Here is a 22,367-nt window from a genome sequence, read left to right on the forward strand (position 1 = left end):
CTGATACAAGCCAGGATGCTATTGGCCTTTTTGGCCACCTGGGCACACTTCCAGCTCATATTCAGCTGGCTGTGGACCAACACACCTGATCCTTTTCCACCATGCAGCTTTCCAGCCACTCTTCCCCAAGCCTGTAGCGTTGCATGGGGTTGTTGTGGCCCAAGTGCAGGACCCAACACTTAGCCTTGTTGAACCTCATACAATTGGCCTTGGCCCATGGATCCAGCCTGTCCAGATCCCTCTGTAGAGCCTTCCTACCCTGAAGCAGAGCAACACTCCCGCACAACTTGGTGTCATCTGCAAACTTACTGAGGGTGCACTTGATCCCCTCATCCAGACCATTGATAAAGATATTAAACAGAACTGGCCTCGATACTGAGCCCTGGGGAACACCACTTGTGAACGGCAGCCAACTGGATTTACCTCCATTCACCACCACTCTTTGGGCCTGGCCATCCAGCCAGTTTTTTACCCAGCGAAGTGTACGCCTGTCCAAGCCATGAGCAGCCAGTTTCTCCAGAAGAATGCTGTGGGAAATGGTGTCAAAGGCTTTACTAATGTCTAGGTAGACAACATCCACAGCCTTTCCCTCATCCACTGGGTAGATGACCTTGTCATAGAAGGAGATCAAGTTAATCAAGCGGGACCTGCCTTTCATAAACCCATGCTGACTGGGCCTGATCACCTCGTTGTCCTGTACGTGCCACATGATGGCACTGTAGATGCCCTGCTCCATAACCTTCCCCAGCACCTGACAGGCCTGTAGTTCCCCGGATCCTCCTTCCGGCCCTTCTTGTAGATGGGTGTCACATTTGCTAACTTCCAGTCAACTGGTACCTCCCCAGTTAGCCAGGACTGCTGATAAAGGATTGAAAGTGGCTTGGTGAGCACTTCTCCCAGATCCCTCAGTACCCTTGGCTGGGTCCCATGTGGCCCCATAGAATTGTGTGTGTCTAAGTAAGTGGTCCATTTCCACTAACCATTTCCCCTTGGATTATGGGGGCTTCATTTTGCTCCCCATCCCTGTCTTCCCACTCAGGGGGCTGGGTACCCTGAGAACAACTGGTCTTACTGTTAAAGACTGAGGCAAAGAAGGCATTAAGTACCTCAGCCTTTTCCTCATCCTTTGTCACTATGTTTCCCCCCACATCCAATAAAGGATGGAGATTTTCCATAGCCCTCCTTTTGTTGCTAATGTATTTACAGAAACATTTTTATTGTCTTTTACGGCAGTAGCCAGATTTTTGGCCCTTCTAATTTTCTCCCTGCGTAACCTCACGACATCTTTGTAGTCTTCCTGAGTTGCCTGCCCCTTCTTCCAAAGGTCCTTTTTTTTCCTTCCCTCTCCTTTTTTTCCTGAGTTCCAGCCAAAGCTCTCTTCTGGTCTTCTTCCCCGCTGGCTCATCTTTCAGCACATGGGGACAGCCTGCTCCTGCGTCTTTAAGATTTCCTTCTTGAAGAATGTCCAGCCTTCCTGGACTCCTTTGCCCTTCAGGACTGCCTCCCAAGGGACTCTGTCAACCCGTCTCCTGAACAGGCCAAAGTCTGCCCTCTGGAAGTCCAAGGCAGCTGTTCTGCTGACCCCCCTCCTTTCTTCTCCAAGAATCAAAAACTCTATCCTTTCATGATCGCTATGCCCAAGACAGCCTCCAACCATCACATCACCCACAAGTCCTTCTCTGTTCACAAACAAGAGGTCCAGCGGGGCCCCCTCCCTAGTTGGCTCACTCACCAGCTGTGTTAGGACGTTATCTTCCACACGCTCCAGGAACTTCCTAAACTATTTCCTCTCTACTGTATTGTATTTCCAGCAGACATCTAGTAAGTTGAAGTCCCCCACGAGAACAAGGGCTAGCGATTGTGAGACTTCTCCCAGCTGCTTATAGAATATTTCGCCTGCCTCTTCATCCTGGTTGGGTGGTCTATAACAGACTCCCACCATGATATCTGCCTTGTTGGTCTTCCCCCGATTCTTACCCATAAACACTCAACCCTATCGTCACCATCTTTAAGCTCTAGACAATCCAAACACTCCCTAACATATAGGGCTACCCCACCGCCTCTCCTTCCTTGCCTATCCTTTCTGAAGAGTTTATAGCCATCCATTGCAGCACTCCAGTTGTGCGAGTCACCCCACCATGTTTCCGTGATGGCAACTATATCATAGTTTTCCTGCTGCACAATGGCTTCCAGCTCCTCCTGCTTGTTGCCTGTGCTGCATGCGTTGGTGTAGAAGCACTTCAGTTGGGCTATTGATTCCACCACCTTTTTGGGGGGAGAAGCCCTAATTCCTATGTGACCATTCTCAGGTGCTTCTGTGGTTTCTAACACATCCATAACCCTTGTGTCTTTGCTGCTGCATGGATCTCCATCCCCTACCTCCACTGAGATGGCAGACCGAAGGACCTCGCTAGCATACCATCCCTCAAGCATTGGTGTGCCACCCTCAGGCTTATCTCTAGCGAGCCTTGTTTTATCCCTTTCCCCTTTCAAATCTAGTTTAAAGCTCTTTCAATGAGCCCTGCTAACTCCTCTGCAAAGATCCTTTTCCCCCTTTGAGACAGGGGTACCCCATCTGTCGCCAGCAGGCCTGGTGTTGTGTAGACCGACCCATGATCAAAACCCCCAAAATTCTGTCGATGACAGCAGGCTTGGAGCCAGGTATTGATCTGCTGGCTCTTCCTGTTTCTTCTCTCACCATTCCCTGCAACTGGAAGGATAGAGGAGAACACTATCGTTACATCAGAACTAGAGTTTCCTCCTGCCATTAGTGAGCAAAAGGATACAGCAGTGGATCCCATTGTCCAAAGGCAGAGATCTATAACACAGTTTCAGGAGCAAGGAAGATAGATGATTCTCCACTCATCCTTTCATTGTGAACAATCACCCTACATATCTGGTTCTTCTAAGTGTGTCTGCCATACCCTCCTTTGCCTTGCCATCAGTCTTGGCTACAAACTGAATGTGAGCTAGTGGTTTCCTTTCACAAGTCTACCAGTACAGATGGATATTTCAGACAGTAGGGACTGTTTTATGACTGTGTAGCTTGGCTTCAGATGCCTTTTCCAGCCAAAACCTAAGTATCTCTGATGCATTTCATCTCCACCACCAGGAAGGCAAGTGCCAGTGAGTTCAGAGCCAGAATTTCTCTTCCTGCACTAGTCTCTCAACTGAGTTTGCCTTAGCTGGGCACTCTTTAGTGGTTCCCAAAATATCAGTCATTATTTGGTAATAAGCCTTTTTCTAGCAGTGCTCTGCATTCTAACACAAATAGGGTAGGGTTAGTGAATTGCCATAGATACCAAGTTCCTTAGTGGAACATTACTCATATTTCATAGAATCTTAGAAATTACAGATGGAAAAGACCTTTTACAGTCATTTGTTTCTATGGCAGATTATTCATTACTTTATATATATATTTGCTGTAATACTTTTTCCAGGGTTTTGTCTAGTCCAGTCTTAAATAACTCGTGACACCTCTCCCCTGAGAATGTATTCCAGTGTGTAGCAGTCCTTAATCTTAAGAATTTTTCCCTTATATTCACTTTGTGTTTGCTTTTTTCTGCCGTGTTATCCATAGCTGAAGTTGATTTTTGACTGATCTTTCTGTTTCTTGGTACATATTTGCCTCTGTTAAAATACTTCTAAATATTTTTCATGTTCCTTTAAACATTTTTTGTCTAAATCTTGTATTGTCTGCTTATATTTTTATCTTTTCTGCTCTGAAATTTTACTGTTCTTTTTCAATTAGGTTTTATTGATTTGTTTTCTGTTTCTTCCATGTATTTAAGGACTGCTCTAACTGTCACACTGTGACTCTTACTAATACAGGGTAAGAACAGTCACCTGCTGCTCATGGCATGATTCTCAGCATTATAAAAATCACATTAGCACATTTGTCACTGCAGTTTATCACAGGCATATGCCTTCTTACTTTCAGTTTCAAGCACATTGAATGTAAAATATCTCCTCAGTGTTTTAGTGTGTTTTCCTCTAAAATGGCCTTTATAGTATAATTATGAAGTCAGTCTAATCTTCTGCGGTAAGGCAGTATGTGTTCCTATAGAAAAGGTACCTCCCTCCAACTCCCTGCATTTCTGTGTAAGACTGACAAGGAGTGAATGGCTTTGCTTTCTGAACCACCTGTGGCTTGCTTCATCCTGAATGGAGACCAGTACAGGTGAACTCATTGTGTTACTGAAAATTCCTGCCTTTCCCCTTTCATATGCTCCAATGAAATGTCCCTGAAAATTCAGTTTTATGGAGCTAGGAGATCCTTAGAGGAAAACAAAATACTAATCTTCAAAGAAATCCTTTAAGTCCTTTAAAAATATATGCGGGTTTTTGTATTCTTTTAGATATTTGAGACTTTCAAAATAATATTTTGAAAGTGTTATGGTCCTTAAAGGATTAATATTCATGCTTTCTGTTATTAACAGGAATAAATTAGCTTATTTGCTATGATGTGAGGACCAAGCCTATACCTGTCAGTTATACATGATTGAATGCCTAAAACTGCCAAGATCCTCTCACACATTCTTATCCTGCATCATTCCTAGCCACAAGCTGTACTGATTTCCATTAGAACATTGTCAGAGAATGTTGGCCATGAGTTTCTGAGCAAGTCCAGAGCAGGATTTGACGTTCCTTCTGTCAGCATAAGCAACAAAGCAGAGCACAAGAAATCCAGGAAGTTTCTGGACTGCACTGATGATAACTTCCTGACACAGGTGATGGAGGAATTTTTTCCTGTGAGGGTGGAAACACTGGAACAGGTTGCTTAGGGAGTCTGTGGTGTCTCCATCCTTGGAGATACTCAGAACATGACTGGACATGGCCTTGAGCAACTTGCTGTAGTTGAACCTGCTCTGAGCAGAGGGTTGGACTAGGTGAGCTCCAAAGGTCCCTTCCAACCTCAGCTATTCTGTGATTCTGAACTCATGACAGATATAAGAGAGCTGAAGCAGCTGCCCTCTTTTAAATATGGGCTATCACTGAAATAGGAAAATACAGTGCCTAATGAAGGTTAATATATGAATGTCAGATTTCATAAAGAATACTAATCCTCATTACAGTTTTAATTATATTTTTTAAATAAAATTGAATTTCCAACTCAAAGGAAAAATAGTTCCAGCAGAGTTATGTAATGCACATTATTTACCCAACAGTTATGACTGACTCCAGTCTTTTCTACTGTGCATTTTGGTGTAAAAATAGGTTTTCTAGGAATAGTGAGTTCTGTACTGTTTGCCTAGTGGGCTGTAATATTTCACTGTTATATAAAAAAATCAGTGTGTCAGATGAGATTGCTTTGTCTAAAATAATATCTGGCATTTTGGTAAGTACTAAAGTTTTGATCCTGTGAGATGTTGGGCAACTCCTAAAAGTACTCATCACCTTCATAGCCTATTCTGTGAAATGAGGTCTGAGCTCAGATGGCCATATTGTTATAAACTAGAGGCTGTTTAAACTCAGTCAGAAAACCCCAACTGATTTCAGTATATGCCAGCCTACTCAGTGACACGCAGTGTGTATGAGCAATGTCTGAGGAATTCATTACATTTTTCCCTCTATGAGAGGAAGAAGATGTATTGGGCAATGGTGGCATTTCTAGGAAATAGGAGTTTAGTCAGAGTGCAACATTTCAGATAAAAGAATGGAAAGGAATGCACAGTTGGAGCAGCCTAATAGTAAATTACCTTTGCATATTTCCTTCCATCTTTGGCTGTTTGTGATCTGTGCATAGCACCAGGCATTGTCCTTAACCCACAAGAAGCATGTGGCGTCATCTCAAGCTTTCGTCAATGCTTCGGTGTGGCTTTGTAGGCAGGAAGCACAGTAAGAATAGTGCAGTCGGCACCTTCCCTGAGAGACTAACCAAACCCTCCTGGAGTGTGCTCAGCTGCCAGCTGGGGAATAAGTCTTTATTTGACTCTTGCAATTGGCAGTCAGAAGAATGGCTGTCAAACAAAGCGGGGTCATCTTTGGCGAATATGGATTTAACTAGCCCATATACAAAAAGAGAGAGAGAGAGATTGTAGTTGCCAGACCACTCAGTAGTGAAAACCTTCAAGTATCTGGAGTTGCATAACACCTCTTATAACATAATGCTTGGACCGGAAAAAAGAACCTAAAATAAAAGTAATAAACTGTTGTGGCTTTTGTTTTGTGCCAATGGATTTATGGCATCAGAGCCTTCGACATAACATCTGCGTGTGCTGCTATTTGCCCTTTTAGTATTTTTCCAGCACTCCATAGGAAGGAGCACTTTGCAATTACTGGAAATGACAAATGGCTTCTGTATCATTTCTTTATTTTTGGAAAGGATGTAAAACTGGAAAGGTCTAGCTCATTGCCTAAAATGCATTCAGTCAATTGAGAATTTGCCTTGTTCATGGAAACATAGAGAAACTCTAGATCTTCTCAAATGTAAAGCAAGAACAGAGAGCATACATCCTATTTTGCTGGTAGAGCTTCACAGCATTTCCTCTCACTGTGTCTACATACGAGCATCGGGGGGAGCACGGTAAGAAGCAGCATAAGAAATTACCTGCTCCTTAAAAACAATCAGTTGCTTGCAGGTAGCACGAGGAATTTTTGTCCCCCTATGTGTTACTGTCCCTAAGATTACTTTACCGGGAGGTAAAATCTCTCTGCAGTACATGTGCTCACCAATAGGCTGTTATCTGTATTCACCTTTTTTTATAATAAAGTGAGATAAGAGAACTACCCCACTCCTCAGTGTAAGCTTTTGTCTTCTTCCAATTTAATACTTGATATTAGCTTTCAGGAAGATAATTTATTTTGCTAAAATCTGTCAGGTTACAGTGGTTTGGACTGTTAAAAATATGAGGTTTCTGACAGGAAATGTAAGGCCGTGAAAATTCCACATCCTTAAAAATAAATGGCCTAAAAGTTGAAGGCCAAAACCAGACAGAGTGGGTACTTTATGCATGACAAAGAGAACGGAGGGTTGTATTCACCTCCACTGATGTGAATTGATTATTGAAGTCTGGGAACCCTTCTCAATGCTTTATGTAGTGTCTCTTAGCTGGTGTCTTGTAAGCATCTTTATTTAATGGAATTTTAGCTCCCTTGTTTTATTTTACTAATACTTGTTTATTTTGCTGGCAACTGTTTTGAGTTGCTGAATTTAATGGTCAGTTCACATGAATGGTACTGTGCTCCTTGAAAATTCCAGCGTGCGGGTGTTGCACCGAAAAATCTTTGATAGAGTACAGTATGAATAAAGGAGCTACACTTTTATTATAGTAGATCTTTTATAGCTGGAGATAAATATTCATTCATTGCCTATGAGAGAGCATTCTGTTCAGGTGAGCCTAACTCATAATGCAGTTCAAACCACCTTGTAGCTCACCCTGTGATTATCATCGTATTTTTTTCATACACAAACCTTCTCAGCAAAGATGTAGTTTTCTCCTGAATTGTCACTAAGTTAATAAAATTGAGCAAAAATTCAGGACAAATGCAGAATCTTGTGTGAGCTTATTAGAAATGACCCTTTCAATGGCAAGTTTTTCATTTACCTTTTTTATATCTATCAACGAGCCATCTGTTCATGAATTAATTTTTTATACTGCTAATGTGCCAATCAAATCAGATGCAGGTCTTAACTAAAAGGGAACTTTGGAGAAATTAAGTGTATGAGCTCTGATACCTTTGTCAACCAGACTTTTAAATCTTTTTGACAAGGTCTTTTTCCCACAAAAATGTATTGCCTGGTATTGATTATGATAATTTCCTTTGCATCTTTACAATTGCTTTTAACAATTCTGTTTTTATAATTTTGCCCCAAAGCAGTGGCACGCTGCATCACGTGTAATGGCCTTGTTTACCCTCAGAGTTTCATTTTTTTCTTACCTACTCTCCAGATCTTACTTACTATACCAAGAATGTCATATATGTCTCTATATGGTATAAAGGCACAAGACTGGAGGATTGCATTGCAACTTCTAGGCATCCTTCTGACACTAAATTATTATGCAGAAAAGATACATGTCCAGTAGAAAAGCTGTTGTAAACAGGCAATGAAAATAAGTTTTACCAACACAGTCATCTTAAAACCACTGATCATCAGTGTTTATGTTTTAAGCCCCTTTGTTTATTTGACCTCTTGTGTATGGTAGTATAAATAGGAAATAGTGGAATGTACATGCATTATTGTGCTGAGAAGTGCTTTCTCTGTGAGTTCAGCTATTCTGTGTAAATTCAGTTTTCTGCACTGCATGAAAATCAGATAGGAATGTTCAAATATTTAGACAAAGTACTGTATAGTATGTTTATAATGAAACATATTTTCTTCCTGTCCCATTTTTCTGCCATGACGGATGACTTCCCCCATCCTAAGTATTCTAACTGTATGGTTTTACGTGTACAATAAATTTTCCTGGAACAGTAACCATCTGCTGAAATGGAAACTGCAATAAATGTCCTGACAGTGTTTTGAGAAACGCAAGTTCCCCTTAAGGAGGGAACCTACACCTGCAAAAACACCCCACTTAACCAGAAAACACCCTATATCAATCTTTGATGTCAGCACTTTCCTCAGCTTGATGGGAATTTCCTTGTGCCTTGAGAATTCAAAGCACTTTGCATCCCGGGCTTGGTTCTTCCTGGAATGGGTGTAGAACCAAAATCTTTTAGAGTTTCCAGCAAACAATAATGTTACAAAAACTGGTGCCAGGTGAGCTATATATGAATTGTACCATAGTTGACTTTATTTTCATTTATAGATCTTTTCAGATGAAACACTACCAAGGAAAAGTGTTTGGGACAACAATGAATCAAGGGTGCCAATTTGATGTAGAGAGTGATCTACATGCCTAAACATAGGCATATAGTGCTCTTTGAGACTAAGGTATCCGAGACATCTAATGAAGCTACGAGATATGATACTGTACCTATGGAACACCCAAGCCCTTCTGAAGCAGCAACTGAGGATGCTGTAACCTGTAGTGCTGCATTCTTAAGTGTTAAGAGCTCTGTTTTTGCAAAACTAGATTGAAATGGTTTGACCTAGGAAGAAACACATTATTCTCCAGGAAAAAGAGATGATAGTGTGCAATCTCAGACAAAACAAAAATGCAGATTGTGATTAAGTGTAGTTAAGTGCCATGAGTACTTGGCTGAAAAACATTTCATTGGCAAATTTAATGTCATTGAGACCCTTTCCCTGACCAGGAGAGAAGAAAATACTAGCAAGTAGCTAGCTGAAAGAAATCTCAGCTGAAATTCAGTATTAGCAAGAAGCCGGGGAAGATCTGATTGTATTTTAAAATATACCACAGTCAACTATATTAAACTCTATATCACATTAAAAGTACTGTTATATTCAGTGAGAGCTCAATACTACTTACACCACTATACAAATTTGTTCTCAGTACTCTTATTTATATTGACCTGCTGGGCATCCTAGTTATTTTTACCTCAAGTCCCTAGTAACATGGGTGATTCATTTCCATTCTATCTTTTCTGAATTGTGGCTGTCCACATTTCATTGCATAAATCCTTTAACTTGTTTCTAGAGAAAAAAAAAGTGTTCCTTTTCTTGTAATATCGAAAATTATCATTGAGAAAGGTGCCAAAATGCTTTTAAACTGGAAAAGTCCTGAGTGTGATATGTCTGTGTTGTGTTTTTATTCATCTTTCACACACTGAAAAAGGAAATTAAGTTAATGGAAAGTATGTGATATGGCAGCAGTTGTTGCTATAATAATATCATGCATACAAAGAATGTTGCTGAGGAAATTATTCCATACTATTTTTGAAAGGACTGTCAGTGCAATACCTTTTTTCCAAAGCAAAGGCCAATGATGCAGTATTGCTCTTCTGAAAAAAAAAAAAAAAAAGACCATCTTTTTAGAGTAGTTATTTGAAACTTTTCCTTGGTTCTGAATTCATTTTGGTATGAATTCAACAGGAAGAATAAACCTACCTCATCTCTGAAAATCTAACATTCTATTTAAGTTCTGACTTCACAGCCAAGTTTAAATGCTTAGTCCTTTTAGTAGTTGTTTATATGAATTTTTAACCTGTTATTTATGTAATATACAATTAAATCACAAGGGCAGTTGAACAACTGCTACCTATTAGTGGATTAGAAAATTACCCTGATAAAGGAAGCCAGTCTGACATCTATTCCCACTTACATTATCTGGATATCTCAAGTAGTTTAATGACTAACTTGAATCTCATCCTGATCCCTGTCAGGGATGTAAATTTTATTTTATGTCCTGATCCTTCAAACTCAGAGGCAGTCACATATATGTGAATATCCTCACTTAAAATTCAGGGCAGTATAAAGTCTGCCCCTGTATATGAGCTTTCAGGACCTGACATATGCTGAAATCACACAAACAATATGAAACTGATGTTGAAACAGGACTGGAATCCTGAATCCATTGCAGTGTATTGCTCTGTGTTGGCTGCTTTTCCTGCTGATCTCCTGAAGTTCAGCTTTCTTCCACTGAAAAAGTTTTTGCTCTAACACCATTTATTTCTTTATACAAAAATGTTAGTGAGACTGAGCTCCTTCGTGTAGAACATTTTAAAAGCTAAAGGTGAAAGCCATTGAATATGTTTTTATCTGTCTGCATCTTTTATTATCTCTCTCTCTCTCTACACACACCCACACCCACACCCCCTGTGTGTATATATATATATACACACAGAGACATTAAAAATTATATCTTTGTGTGGGCATACTCCATATTTCTTCTGGTTTATTCAAACAATTTTTCTCATTAAAAGTGAACATTTGGTCATTCATTTTTTGTTTCATTTTAATGTAGGAAGTCTCCAACATCCACTTGCTGTAAAGAAGACCAGATGAAAGATGTCCTAGAATTAGGTAAGTTATGTCAAGCTTCAGTTTGGCTTTTGCCATCATATTCTTCAGAGTTGCTGTAACCAAATGCATATGAGTCACTTCTTCTGTAACTCTTAGTTTATTCAGAGTAATTGCATTTGCTATTAACTTCTTGCATAAGACTGTGTAAAGAAGTCATTAAGAAGTAATCAAACAAAGGCTGGCTCATGTATTTTTTATCTGTCCTTTCTGGCTAAAACTATATTTTCTATTTTATAAAGGTGGATGACAAGAAAGTGTTAATTGTCATATTGATGACCCCCTGGCACTGAGCCTGTTGGGGGAAGCAATTTTTTTCATCCAACACATTATGTGATTTTTTTTTTCTTTCAGTTGATGTTGAGGATGAAGAAACAACTGGAGAAGTTAGTAAGAACCTGGATCTTTCAACACTGTATATGCTTCGAGTAGTATCAAAGGCAATTGATATTTCTCTTGCAAAAGTAAGACTAACTATGATGGTAAATATAAATAGATGTGTGAGAATGTTATTTCAGTTAAGTTAGCCAAAGCTGCAATGGATTGCTCTGTGTTACATGTTTGTGTGTGATTTAACAGGTGCTGTATTCATTCCTGAGTATATTCCTTATTTGGTATTCAGGTGAAAAAGTAATGTAGGGTTGTCTGTCCAAAATTCAGAAAAATACTAGAAGAGCATGTCAAAATGCATCAGCCCACTTGAAGCACAGATAATAGCTTTAATTAATGAAGCTTGCATTATTTTATTAATGTCTCTAGTCAGTTATTCATGTGCTTATTCTCCAGTCCTTTAAATTGACAGTGGTTCAGAACAAGTTTATTATTCCCCTATCACTGTTTCTCCCTTGCTTATCTTCCTCATTTTGAGCAGACATGGAACCATTAAATACTTTTAACATTTTCCTTCCCATTCAGTCAGAGGGAAAAAAAAAACAGAGAAAAGGTAATGAGAATGTCTTCCAATTTAATTTCTAGATCAAAGAGGTCTGAGTAACTATACAAACACCGAGCAGTCTGTCTGTTCTTATTTACCCAGCTTTACCTTAGCATTAATGCAATTTCTTCAGTTTAGCTTTTCCTGAATAGTAGTGGTCTGCAGTTGTTCACAGCCAAGATCTGAATTTGGCATATGCTGATATGCCATCTGACTTACAGCAGTGAAACATTTGAGTAACATTTATCTCATACCAGCAACTTTGAGAGGCAAAACAGGCTGCCTTTTCTCCGTACTGTGTCCAGCAGGGTCCTTTTCTCCCTAATGTAACCATTAGTAGGCGTTGGTCTTCTAGCTGTTAAATTTAAGGCAATATTCTGTAATGCTTTCATGGCAAACTGTACCCCAGACGATCTGCATAAACAGTTTCCTATGCGGAGCAGCACACAGCATTATGAGTTGAAGGAATATTGCCGGAAAAGGAAAAAATTGCTCCTTTTCATTTGAGTGTTGCTATTTACAGTATGTATAAAACAGAAAAGGGTGGTTATAGTGAGTTAGTCATTACCCTTCCACACTCCTCCTTTGTTTTCTACAAACTACTGCAAGAAAATATACCTGTGTTTTGGATTTGTTTTTAAAATGACAACTTTTTTCTTTCTTTTTTTTATAGGAATTAAAAAATCTTTTGTTTGGCTCTAGTCTTTGTTGCTTCAGTGAAGAATGGAAAATACAGAGTTTTACATTTAATAACATACCACAGTTAAAATACGGCATTGTGCAAAAAAAGGTACTGTAAATTACTTCCTTAAAGTGATCTTCGCTTTTTACACTGAGTTTACAAAGGCTGTGTGTTTTGGCAGTAAAAAAAAAGCCTTCTAAAGACACTTCTCTTTCTTTAACTTCTCTGGTTACCACTGGATGATGTCACCTTGTCAGGTCTTGTTAGGAGACTTGAGATGGATGGAATATTTCTGAGGGAAACTTAAAGTAGCTACAGAAAGTGTGCATATATGTGTGTGTGATGGGGAATTATTTGTAGGGAGGAAGGCAATCCACTTCAGGTGAAAGCTAGTGGTGGTAAAAGAATATAAGGGCATAAATCAAGGGTGGTGTTTAAGAGAAAAAGGGTATGTGGGGGCAATGTTTAACAAGTTTAAGATGGAGCTTGATCTGTCACAAAATGGGGGGATGTAGCAAGAATTGCCTGGGAAATCACAAGGAGATTTCTGCCTCTTAAAGATATGGGGGTCACATGATGAGGCTTATTCCTAAAATAAAAGGGCACAAATGCTCCTGTAGTGTCACTGGGTCTAGGACACTGGGACTGCTGGTGGGACCACCTCTTTTGCAGCCATGTTTCTGTAATTCTGGACTGCAGCCACAAGATGCCAGCTCCTCCCTAAAACAAGGTTTTCATAATTTCTAGGCATCATCTACCAAATGGCCCTTTCTAAAATCCCCAGCAGGTCCCTGTGGCGACCAGAGCTCGTAAAACCACCATGCCATGACTAGGGTCAGCCTGGAAAGCCTGTACCCAATCCATAGAAATTTTTGGTGCTAACAAAGATCTCTCTGGCTAGGGCATTCAGTGGGAGACTCACTCATCTGGTGTCTATCTCGTCAACCTTGCCTGGGCACCTGACTCTTACATACTGAGACTGCAGTGCTTCAGACTGTCCTTCTGCTCTGTATGCTGGATGCAGTTGGTCAGCCTGATTTCTCAGCTGGCCAATGTGTAGACTCAGACCAGGGACCACACGCAGGGGACAGGATATGTAGCTGCTTCCAAAATCAAACAGATCCATTGTAAAAATGCATCCTCCTCAGCTGCGGCTTAATGCTTTTGTCTCTGCCCTGTGACTCTGTACATATGCTTCTGGGATATCCATGCACCAGGTCTCTTCTCATAAGAGCAAGGGGCTGAGGGCTTCAGTAAAGACTAGGAAAAGAGTAGACTCCTCTTTACAAAACTCTCATCAAGCTTCTGCGCTGATGCAGAAAATCTTTAGCTGTCCTGAGAGAAGTAAATTGTTATGTACAATACAGAAATAAGAGGAAGAGAGGCTTCGGGGCAAGGACAATGGGTAATAAACATGTCATTAAGATATTTAATTAACTAACCTTGTCTAGTTAAATATTTCATTAGGCTGATGATCTCAGAAGAAAGCTGCTTATGTTTAAATAAAACCTAGCAGAAAAAAGATATTAAATGTTAATTTAAAATCTAAAAGGAACCATGGCAGTCATGTTCACTGGTCCACAGTAAATGTTACTTTGGTGTTTCCAGACCCTGCTGCTAGAGAAAGGATGTCTCATCACTTCTAGCGACTCACTGGCCATTAAATTCCCTACTGTAAATTCCACAACAGGAATGGTAAACCAGAGTGTTTCACTTAGATGTGTTTGTTTCGGATAGTTAATATATTCCTCCTCAGTTCTAAAATTCATTTCAGCTGAACAATTGTTTGATTCTTTCCTACGTTAACTTTCTGTGGTGCTATAAGAAGATATTTAGAATGGTTCCTAAAATTTTTTTGACTGGGAGGCTTTCCCTGGTGGACTGAAATAAACCTTGCTTTTTTCCTTAATATATTTCAGACAATTCACTCATTAGTTATGTAAGTAATAATAGAGAGGTAGTGTGTGTGTGTAACATAAACGAGAAAATGGAAGGTATCAATATCTAAGCTATTTTCTGGTTACAGGACCTTTATTTTCTAGGTTGCATACTGTGCATACTGCATGTACCTGCAGGTCCTGTTCCCTTAGGTCTCATGCCGTACTTAGGACAACCTGAGAATTAAACAGACCACTTTGATCACATTGCTATTTGAAAAGAGCAGTGCTGGCTGCACTTTTCATTCTCTTCCAGGGTTTTGAGAGGAATTTGACAGATCCTAAACTGATTCATCACAGCCTGGTCATGATCTATGTAGCACGTGACAGCAGTGCGATCTTGGGTTAATCTCATACTATGGAGAGTAACAACAGTGTAGACTTCAGCATGGGTTAAAATCGGAACACAGACTCTCCAGAAAACCTGCTGGGTGGTCCATACTTTCTTACCCTCATTGTTTTTCTTACTTTACCTGGGTAGACAAAGCTGGCACTGATATGTCAGCCTATATAGGATGTTGGTTTAGGGAGGATCTGTGTTAAAGTAATGGAATTCCTAATGTTAAGAATGAATCAATTTCTGAGAATGGCAACATGTGCTGACAGATGCATGGGACAGCATCTGTGGGATTTAATATGCTGAATCCTCTGTTAAGTTGCAGTAATTCCCAGTACTGCCAATGTGATGTGTGGTATTGTGGTGTCTGTGATGTTAGTCTTGTGTCCTGCATAGCCTGCTCTGTTCATGCATAGATGCTCCAGGCAAATGATGGCTTTTCTCTGTCTCCTCAGCAAATTACTTGAGTAAATAATATGACATGAGGCACCTGGAAGAGAATGGAGTGACAAGGGAAGGAGAGTTATGATGGATGAAGTTTTCTAGACAAGAAGAGGGCATACCATTTGCTTCTCAGGACAACTTGTGCAGCTGTCTCTGCCATATAGTTAACCCATAGGAACAGGTCTTGGTCATGCAATGGGGTCCGGTGGGCTAGGTGGCAGGGAATAAGGAAAGAGAAGGAAATGCATTGCTACCCCATCCCTCAGTCTTTCAAAACAGCTATAAATCTATTTTCCATAAAGTTTAAAGTTAATATGGTATTTGTTGGTATTGTGATTTTTTTCCAATATTAAGCATTTGAAAGGTTCAGACTTCCTTCAGTTTCTTTCTCTTCTCCAGTGAGATAGCTGCCTAGTGCAGAGGGCTATACATAAAACTGAAATCTTTGTTTAGTGATGTAAGTGGGAACTTGAGGGGAGGCATAGTGCTCAGAGGACCTAAAAGAGCAAGGCTTATTTTCACCCTTTGGAAAATAGATTTGATTTCTCTCTGGAAGTTGAGGTAGACTGTGGCTCAATAGGGATCAGGAGGTCTTTCATTTGTTTTCATAATCACAGAACAGATTTTAAAAAGACTTTCCTTTGACGTTATAGATGTCTAGGCATTTTCAGGAAAAACAGGTGGGAAACACAATACCAGTTAGTAACATTGATTTTTATTGGGTTGCAAAAAAAAAGAGCAACAGAGACCACTACAAAGTCATGGATGGAAAGAGTGATATGAAAGAATGGCTGAAGCCTGAATGGAAGCACATGGCTTGCAAAAGTTTTCACCAGCATCAAACAGTGCAAATCGTTTTGCTCATGGACTGTCCCATTACTTCCCCCAGGGTGGCCCATGTGGAGTACTGGCTGCAGTTCAAGCTTGTGTCCTACAACAGCTTATCTTTGCAGACAGTAACAGGAATAAAGACACTCGGTAAGTCAGCAATTGACATCAGAAATATTTTCCATACAGGAGTAAAACAATTTTTTCTCTGCTGCAGCCACTCAGGAGCCTTTTGAGTTTGACCTTATTGAACTTCTCTTTGTCTCTGAGAGAGGAAGAAAGTAGCATATGATTTACTTGTATTTACTTCCCTTTCAACTGTAGGAATTTAGAGGTTCATGTTTTATTTGTATAATTACTTGCTTGTGATTGACCCAAGAACCTCTAAAAAAATCCAACAGCTTAAATTGTGGCTGGAAAGTTGCCTGGCAGAAAAGGACCTGGGGGTGTTGGTCAACAGCCAGCTGAATATGAGCCAGCAGTGTGCCCAGGTGGCCAAGAAGGCCAGTAGCATCCTGGCTTGTATCAGGAATAGTGTGGCCAGCAGGACTAGGGAAGTGATTGTCCCCCTGTACTCGCCACTGGTGAGGCTGCACCTCGAATACTATCTTCACTTTTGGGCCCCTCACTACAAGAAAGACATTGAGGTGCTGGAGCGTGTCCAAAGAAGGGCAATGAAGCTGGTGAAGTGTCTAGAGCACAAATCTTATGGGAGCGGCTGAGGGAACTGGGGCTGTTTAGCCTGGAGAAAAGGAGGCTGAGGGGAAACCTCATTGCTCTCTACAACGACCTGAAAGGAGGTTGTAGCGAGGTGGGTGTCAGTCTCTTCTCCCAGGTAACAAGTGATAGGACAAGAGGAAATGGCCTCAAGTTGCACCAGGGGAGGTTTAGATTGGATATTTAGGAAAAATTTCTTCAGCAAAAGGCTTGTCAAGCATTGGAACAGGCTTCCCAGGGAAGTGCTTGAGTGACCATCCCTGGAGGTATTTAAAAGACGTGTATATGTGGTGCTTAGGGCCATGGTGTAGTGGTGGACTTGGCAGTGCTAGGTTAATGGTTGGACTTGATTATCTTAAAGGTCTTTTTCCAACCTAAATGATTCTATGATTCTATGAATTTAGGCCAATGAAAATTATTTAACCTTGAGATCCCATGGAGATATGATTTCAAAGAAAATGTAATCAAAGTTTGAAAGAGCATGACATTCGTGCAGTTTTTGAGACTTAAGAATCTCAGGGAGGGTGAAAAATTAAAGTTATAGCTATAATTTTTTCTTGCAACTGTGTTTGATCTTAACAAGTTAAACTCCTTAACAGAAGGTGAATTTAAATTCTGTGTCTGTATTTTCTACTTACTTTAAAGGAATATTGTTAAGTATTGCTAGTGTCAAGGAAAATTGCTTGGACTGGTATAATATTAATGTACTTGTCACTTTGCTGAAGGAACAGAGCTTATTCAATGAGATGATGGAAAATAATGTAGAAAAAAATTACTTTATTAACAGACTTCTTCTATTTGCCTTTTGTTTTCAATAAGAAATTAAGTCCATTATAAAAGAAAAATTTCACAAAGTTTTCCTGTACTTTATAGGCACAGTTTGTTGAATAGGGATAACAGTATTTTACTGGTTTACACTGCTACCACCTTGCATTATTTGTGGTTGATACACTGATGCCAGTTTAGTCAGAAGAAAAGCTTTCATGCTGAGATTTTTCTTGAACTTCATTACCTTACAATGTAAAAAAGTTCATCGTATAAAAATTTAGCCTTAAAAATACACTTTTCTGCTTGGAAATGTTTAGGAAAGTGACAGGGTCTCGATTTTCCTCAGTTTTGTCTGACTGGCACTTAATGTAAATTCATTGTTTGGGTTGTTTTCATCAATAATGGAAAGAAACAGGCACCTGTAGAACATCATTATTTGTCTTCAGCACCCAGGATGGGAGGTGACAGTGAACCAAAGGATTACCAGGCCCTAGGGGGTCCATACAGGTGCCCAGCAGTACTAGTGGGTAGGCAGTCCTGATACAAGACACCTAGTAACCCATTAGAAATGTTGAAAACCAGGCTTAGAGTCTAAATACAATACTGCTAGTTTTACCGTTACTACTACTATTGCTGTTGCTAGTTATTATTGGCACTGATTGCTTGTGGACCCCAAGACAAGGGCCAAATAAACAAGATGCTATTAAATCATCACTTGAAAATTGCCTGTTCCTTGAAGTCACTTAAAGGCACTTAGCATGGACTGATATGGTCAGTGGTATAATACATGTGCAGAGTGTAATGTCAAGTTAATTCTACAACATAATGCAGTTTAGCTTTTTTCTTCTTCTGTTCAGTTCTTTCAGTCTGTAATTAATATCAAGAGCCTGCTGTTGAGAGCACACTTTTTAAAAGTGCAAAAATTAGCTAGCGAAACTTTATTATTCTAATTCCAATTTTAATGAGAGTAGGCTTTTCAAGGCAGAATGATGCTCTTGTCCATATAAAAGAAAAAACTCAGAAACTTCCATGCAAGAAAATCAGTACATATTTAGATTTTATGATCAGGAATCTCCACAGAATTCACCGAAGAATTATTTCTGGTTGTGAAAACCAAGAATTTGTTTCAGATTGGAGGATAGCCTTTGATCATCTGCTCCTTGGTCCCTTTGAGTCTCAGGTCATCCTTAGTGAAAATAGAGATCTTAACTTTTTCCTCTTTCAGCATGGTTCAGTAAATGTCATAAAATTATGTGGCACCCAAATAAGTGGATTGAGGCCAGATTGTTTAAACTATAAGTGTCCCAACTCATGCCAGCTACAACCTATCCTGTTTACTTGGCAATATTTGCCTCTCCTATTTTTCCTCTCCTATTATCCACATGATTTTTAAAGATTTTGTTTTTACATATTTTGTATATGAAAAGTACTGCTGAAGTATGCAGAAAGTCTCCAAGGAATTTCAGGTTAGCAGGTGAGCTCTTTGTCTTTATGCACAGAAATGGTAAAAGCCTCCAGGCTCCTAAAAATGAATAGCAAGATGGACTGTTTTATTCATGAGATAAACATATTTTTCTTATGATGGGTTTGCCATGGGCAGAAACTCTTAGTCAGGCAGAAAGAAAGGGAAGTCTCAGAGCTTGAAATGAAAGGATTAATATTCCTTTCTAATTCTAACCTGATTTTTCAAATTATTAGCCACTTCACAGTAAGCATTTGACTTCAGGCTTATTCAACCTTCAAGAAATAATTATCATGTCTCCTCCTTACTCTGCTACCTCTCTCAGACACATAAATTAGTTGCTATGCTTCCCATAAATTTCTGAGTGTCTGTATTAGAACACAGGCAGAGATAAGAGAAAGTTGTGATTATATGTTTTTTACTTGAAAACTCTCACCAATTATTTCCCATATCTTACATCCTTCAGAGAGTGAAACATTCTCTAAATGAACATTATATTCAAGGCAGACATTGAACTTGAAAGTCTGTTTAATTTTTTAATGTTTGGTGTTTCTTGTTTAGTCTTCAGAATTATTAGATCTTTTACTCAAATGCTGGGAAGAGGTTTTGACATCATCTCCCAGACTGATACTGTCTGAATTTCAAAGACTGCTGTTCTTGAAGCCACTACAGAAAATTCCAGTTCTGTGCTTCCTAGGGGCATGGATTTGTTGTCCATTTCTTCAGACTCATGGATGCTGGGTTTTATCCTTAATTCTGCCAGTTCTCCATTATGTGACTTTTGGCCTCCTGGTCCTTTATTTCTCCATTCATGTCTTGGAAGTTAGAATAACAGGAGGTATTAGAAGACTTCACAAAACATAGTTTGTCAGAGATGTGTTGACAGCGTTGCTTACATGTTTGGGATCACTAGACTACTGTAAATATTCCATAGTTTTGCACATCCTTGTGTAAGTTCCAAGCCAAGCATCTAAGTGAAAATATTTCAGAAACAGTGGGGCTCCACAGACCAATACTGGGTCAGTTAACATAATGTTTTAGGTCACCACTTTGAGGCATACCTTATTAAAAAAATGCAAGTATAGTGTTTATTGCAGATGGTACTTTAGATGAAGTTTAGTAGTAGGTAAGAACATTATGGTGTAGATTTGTTGACAAGAGTTAAGAAATAAAAACTTAAGAAAGAAATTTAAGTATGAAGGCCTTTATAAACTAAAAATCATATTTAATATATAAAACAATCCTGTTACAGAATATAAACAGTTTTATTACAGATTTAAAGATGAATTAGCTTCTCTTGTCCATTGTTTGCCTATACAGTATTGTACCCTAAAGTACATTTACCTGTTTTTTTGTCCAACCAATTATAAATATGTATTCTGAAAGAGCATCGACTATTTATTTTAGAAGATTAGTTTTCAGGGTATGATTATAGATTGGTGTATAATCAGTTCCTATTGTTGATCATACCTTATTTACTATCCTGATTTTGGTCCATTACTCTTAATGATAATAATAGTTTTGTTTTAATCGTTCTGTATAAATCAGACACCATCTTTAGTATTAATCTCCTAGAAGCAGAAATTGTGCATTTCATCTCTTAGATGTAACTGTATTACAAGGGTATTGTCATAGAACATATAGACTTAGGCTAGCAAGCTTACAATTGCTTAGCTTAAGTACCCATAACAGCAGTCTAACCATCGTTATGAGCAACATAAGCTCATCCAGATCCCCCAAATGCAACACACTGCTGTTAACACTTGACCTAGGTGAATTAACTTCCCTCAAATTTCTGTTTTGCTTCTGACTTCAGAAGAGACCTACACACTGTGCCAAGTTTGTTTTACTAGCAATCTAAAGAGGAAGTTGTTCTAGATACAGCTCTATTCACTGGATCTGATTATCTTCAGTAAGATCCAAGGTACCTTCTTAAATGCCTAAAATGGGATTTAAGGTGGTTCACCTCAAAGAATGGTTCCAGAAAGCCCATATTCCAGTGGTGACTTCAGTTGCATCTCCCTCTTTAGAGCTCTTTAGGTGCTGAACAGCAGCACCACATCCTCCTATCACCTGTTCAGTCCAGTGCTGAGAAGTCTTCATACTCCATGCACAGTGAGTGCTCTCATGGCATTTCATTCAGGTGCTTAATCCTCAGAGAAAGGTCAGATTCAACTGTACCTTTATACCTGGTATGTCTTCTCAGTAACAATACTAGCTCCCTGTTCAACTCACCAGATTTTTTTTTGAGTTGGCCATCCAAGTTGTCTCTTTCTTGACTATAGAACAGAGAGATACCTACATGATAATTTTCTGAGGCAACTTGCCGGAGCCTCATTATTAGGCATTACAACACCTAAATAGTCTCTAAAAAAATGCTTTTGTTCTTTTAGCTACAAACCTGCTATGAATCTGTGTATACTGTAATTGGGGCAGTTTGCCCTCTAATGAGTAAGCTTCCCAATACACATTTTGGTACTTGTCTGTTTCTTGCATTTCCCGGACTGCAGTTGTCTTCAGCCTTCAGAAGTTCATAGGACCAAATGCCTCACCATGGCTATTGCAGACATATTGTGGCGTGCAGGAGGCAATGAAAAAGCAATTGTGGCACTGTAAGTAGGAGAAGCAGTTTTAGTTATTGTACAATTTTCCTATACGTGTGTCTATTATATATGTACATAGTTTACAAAATGAAAGTTTTGTAAGATGTATTTATGCAGCCTAAAATGGCTTAGGGAGAAATGCAAAATGGCATTTCTGCTGTCCCAGTAGCTGGGACAGAATAGTCAAATTCTTTGAAATGCTGTGAAAGATCTTGTGGATTTCATTGAGGCTAGGATTCCTCCAAAATCTTTACCAAGAGTTATTTTTCCAGATGCAGCATTTTACTCCAACAACTTTGTGTTGCAGGATATTCTATTATGGCTGGGATTAATTTCCTTTTGCTGTAGCTGCCTACTAGTTACTTAGTTTATGCTATGCAATTAGGCTGCTTGTACACAAGACATCTAACTTTTAGATTGCTAGCTTTGGTTGTACTGGATCCTCCACGATATTTTTAAGTGAGTCAGGTTTTGTGAGAATAGGTAATTTCTTTTATTAGATCAGCTAAGATAGCTGAAAAATAACAGAGAAGCTTTTGGGCACAGAAGTCCTTCTTCAAACCTGAAATAGAAGCAGCAAATTCAAAGACATTTCAAATGATATTTTGCGTATTTTACATCTATAAAATGCTTCTTCTGTGATGATATTGTACATATGTTCTTCTGCTTATTTTAATGTCTGCTCTAATATTCTTTTCCAATAAAAACTGTCATTAACATCTTAAACCTATATTTATCCTCTTTCCGAATAGAGAAACTTGTAATTAATGTTAAATAGACTGAGAGAG

The 22,367-nt window shown here is 39.3% G+C and overlaps 1 protein-coding gene across 5 annotated transcripts in view; it reads left to right on the forward strand.

Annotated features, from left to right (window-relative positions):
* MINDY4 (MINDY lysine 48 deubiquitinase 4) overlaps window positions 1–22,367 on the forward strand; it is an 84,446-nt gene that overhangs the window by 15,516 nt on the left and 46,563 nt on the right. For all 5 annotated transcript variants that reach the window (XM_072854823.1, XM_072854825.1, XM_072854824.1 and 2 more), the window contains exons 6-10: window positions 10,812–10,870; window positions 11,222–11,331; window positions 12,475–12,591; window positions 16,091–16,179; window positions 21,487–21,588. In XM_072854823.1, the coding sequence (XP_072710924.1) occupies window positions 10,812–10,870; window positions 11,222–11,331; window positions 12,475–12,591; window positions 16,091–16,179; window positions 21,487–21,588 (477 nt within the window). The remainder of the gene's footprint in view (window positions 1–10,811; window positions 10,871–11,221; window positions 11,332–12,474; window positions 12,592–16,090; window positions 16,180–21,486; window positions 21,589–22,367) is intronic.

This window comes from Ciconia boyciana, chromosome 2, assembly GCF_034638445.1.
Source record: "Ciconia boyciana chromosome 2, ASM3463844v1, whole genome shotgun sequence".
NCBI classification, from domain to species: domain Eukaryota; kingdom Metazoa; phylum Chordata; class Aves; order Ciconiiformes; family Ciconiidae; genus Ciconia; species Ciconia boyciana.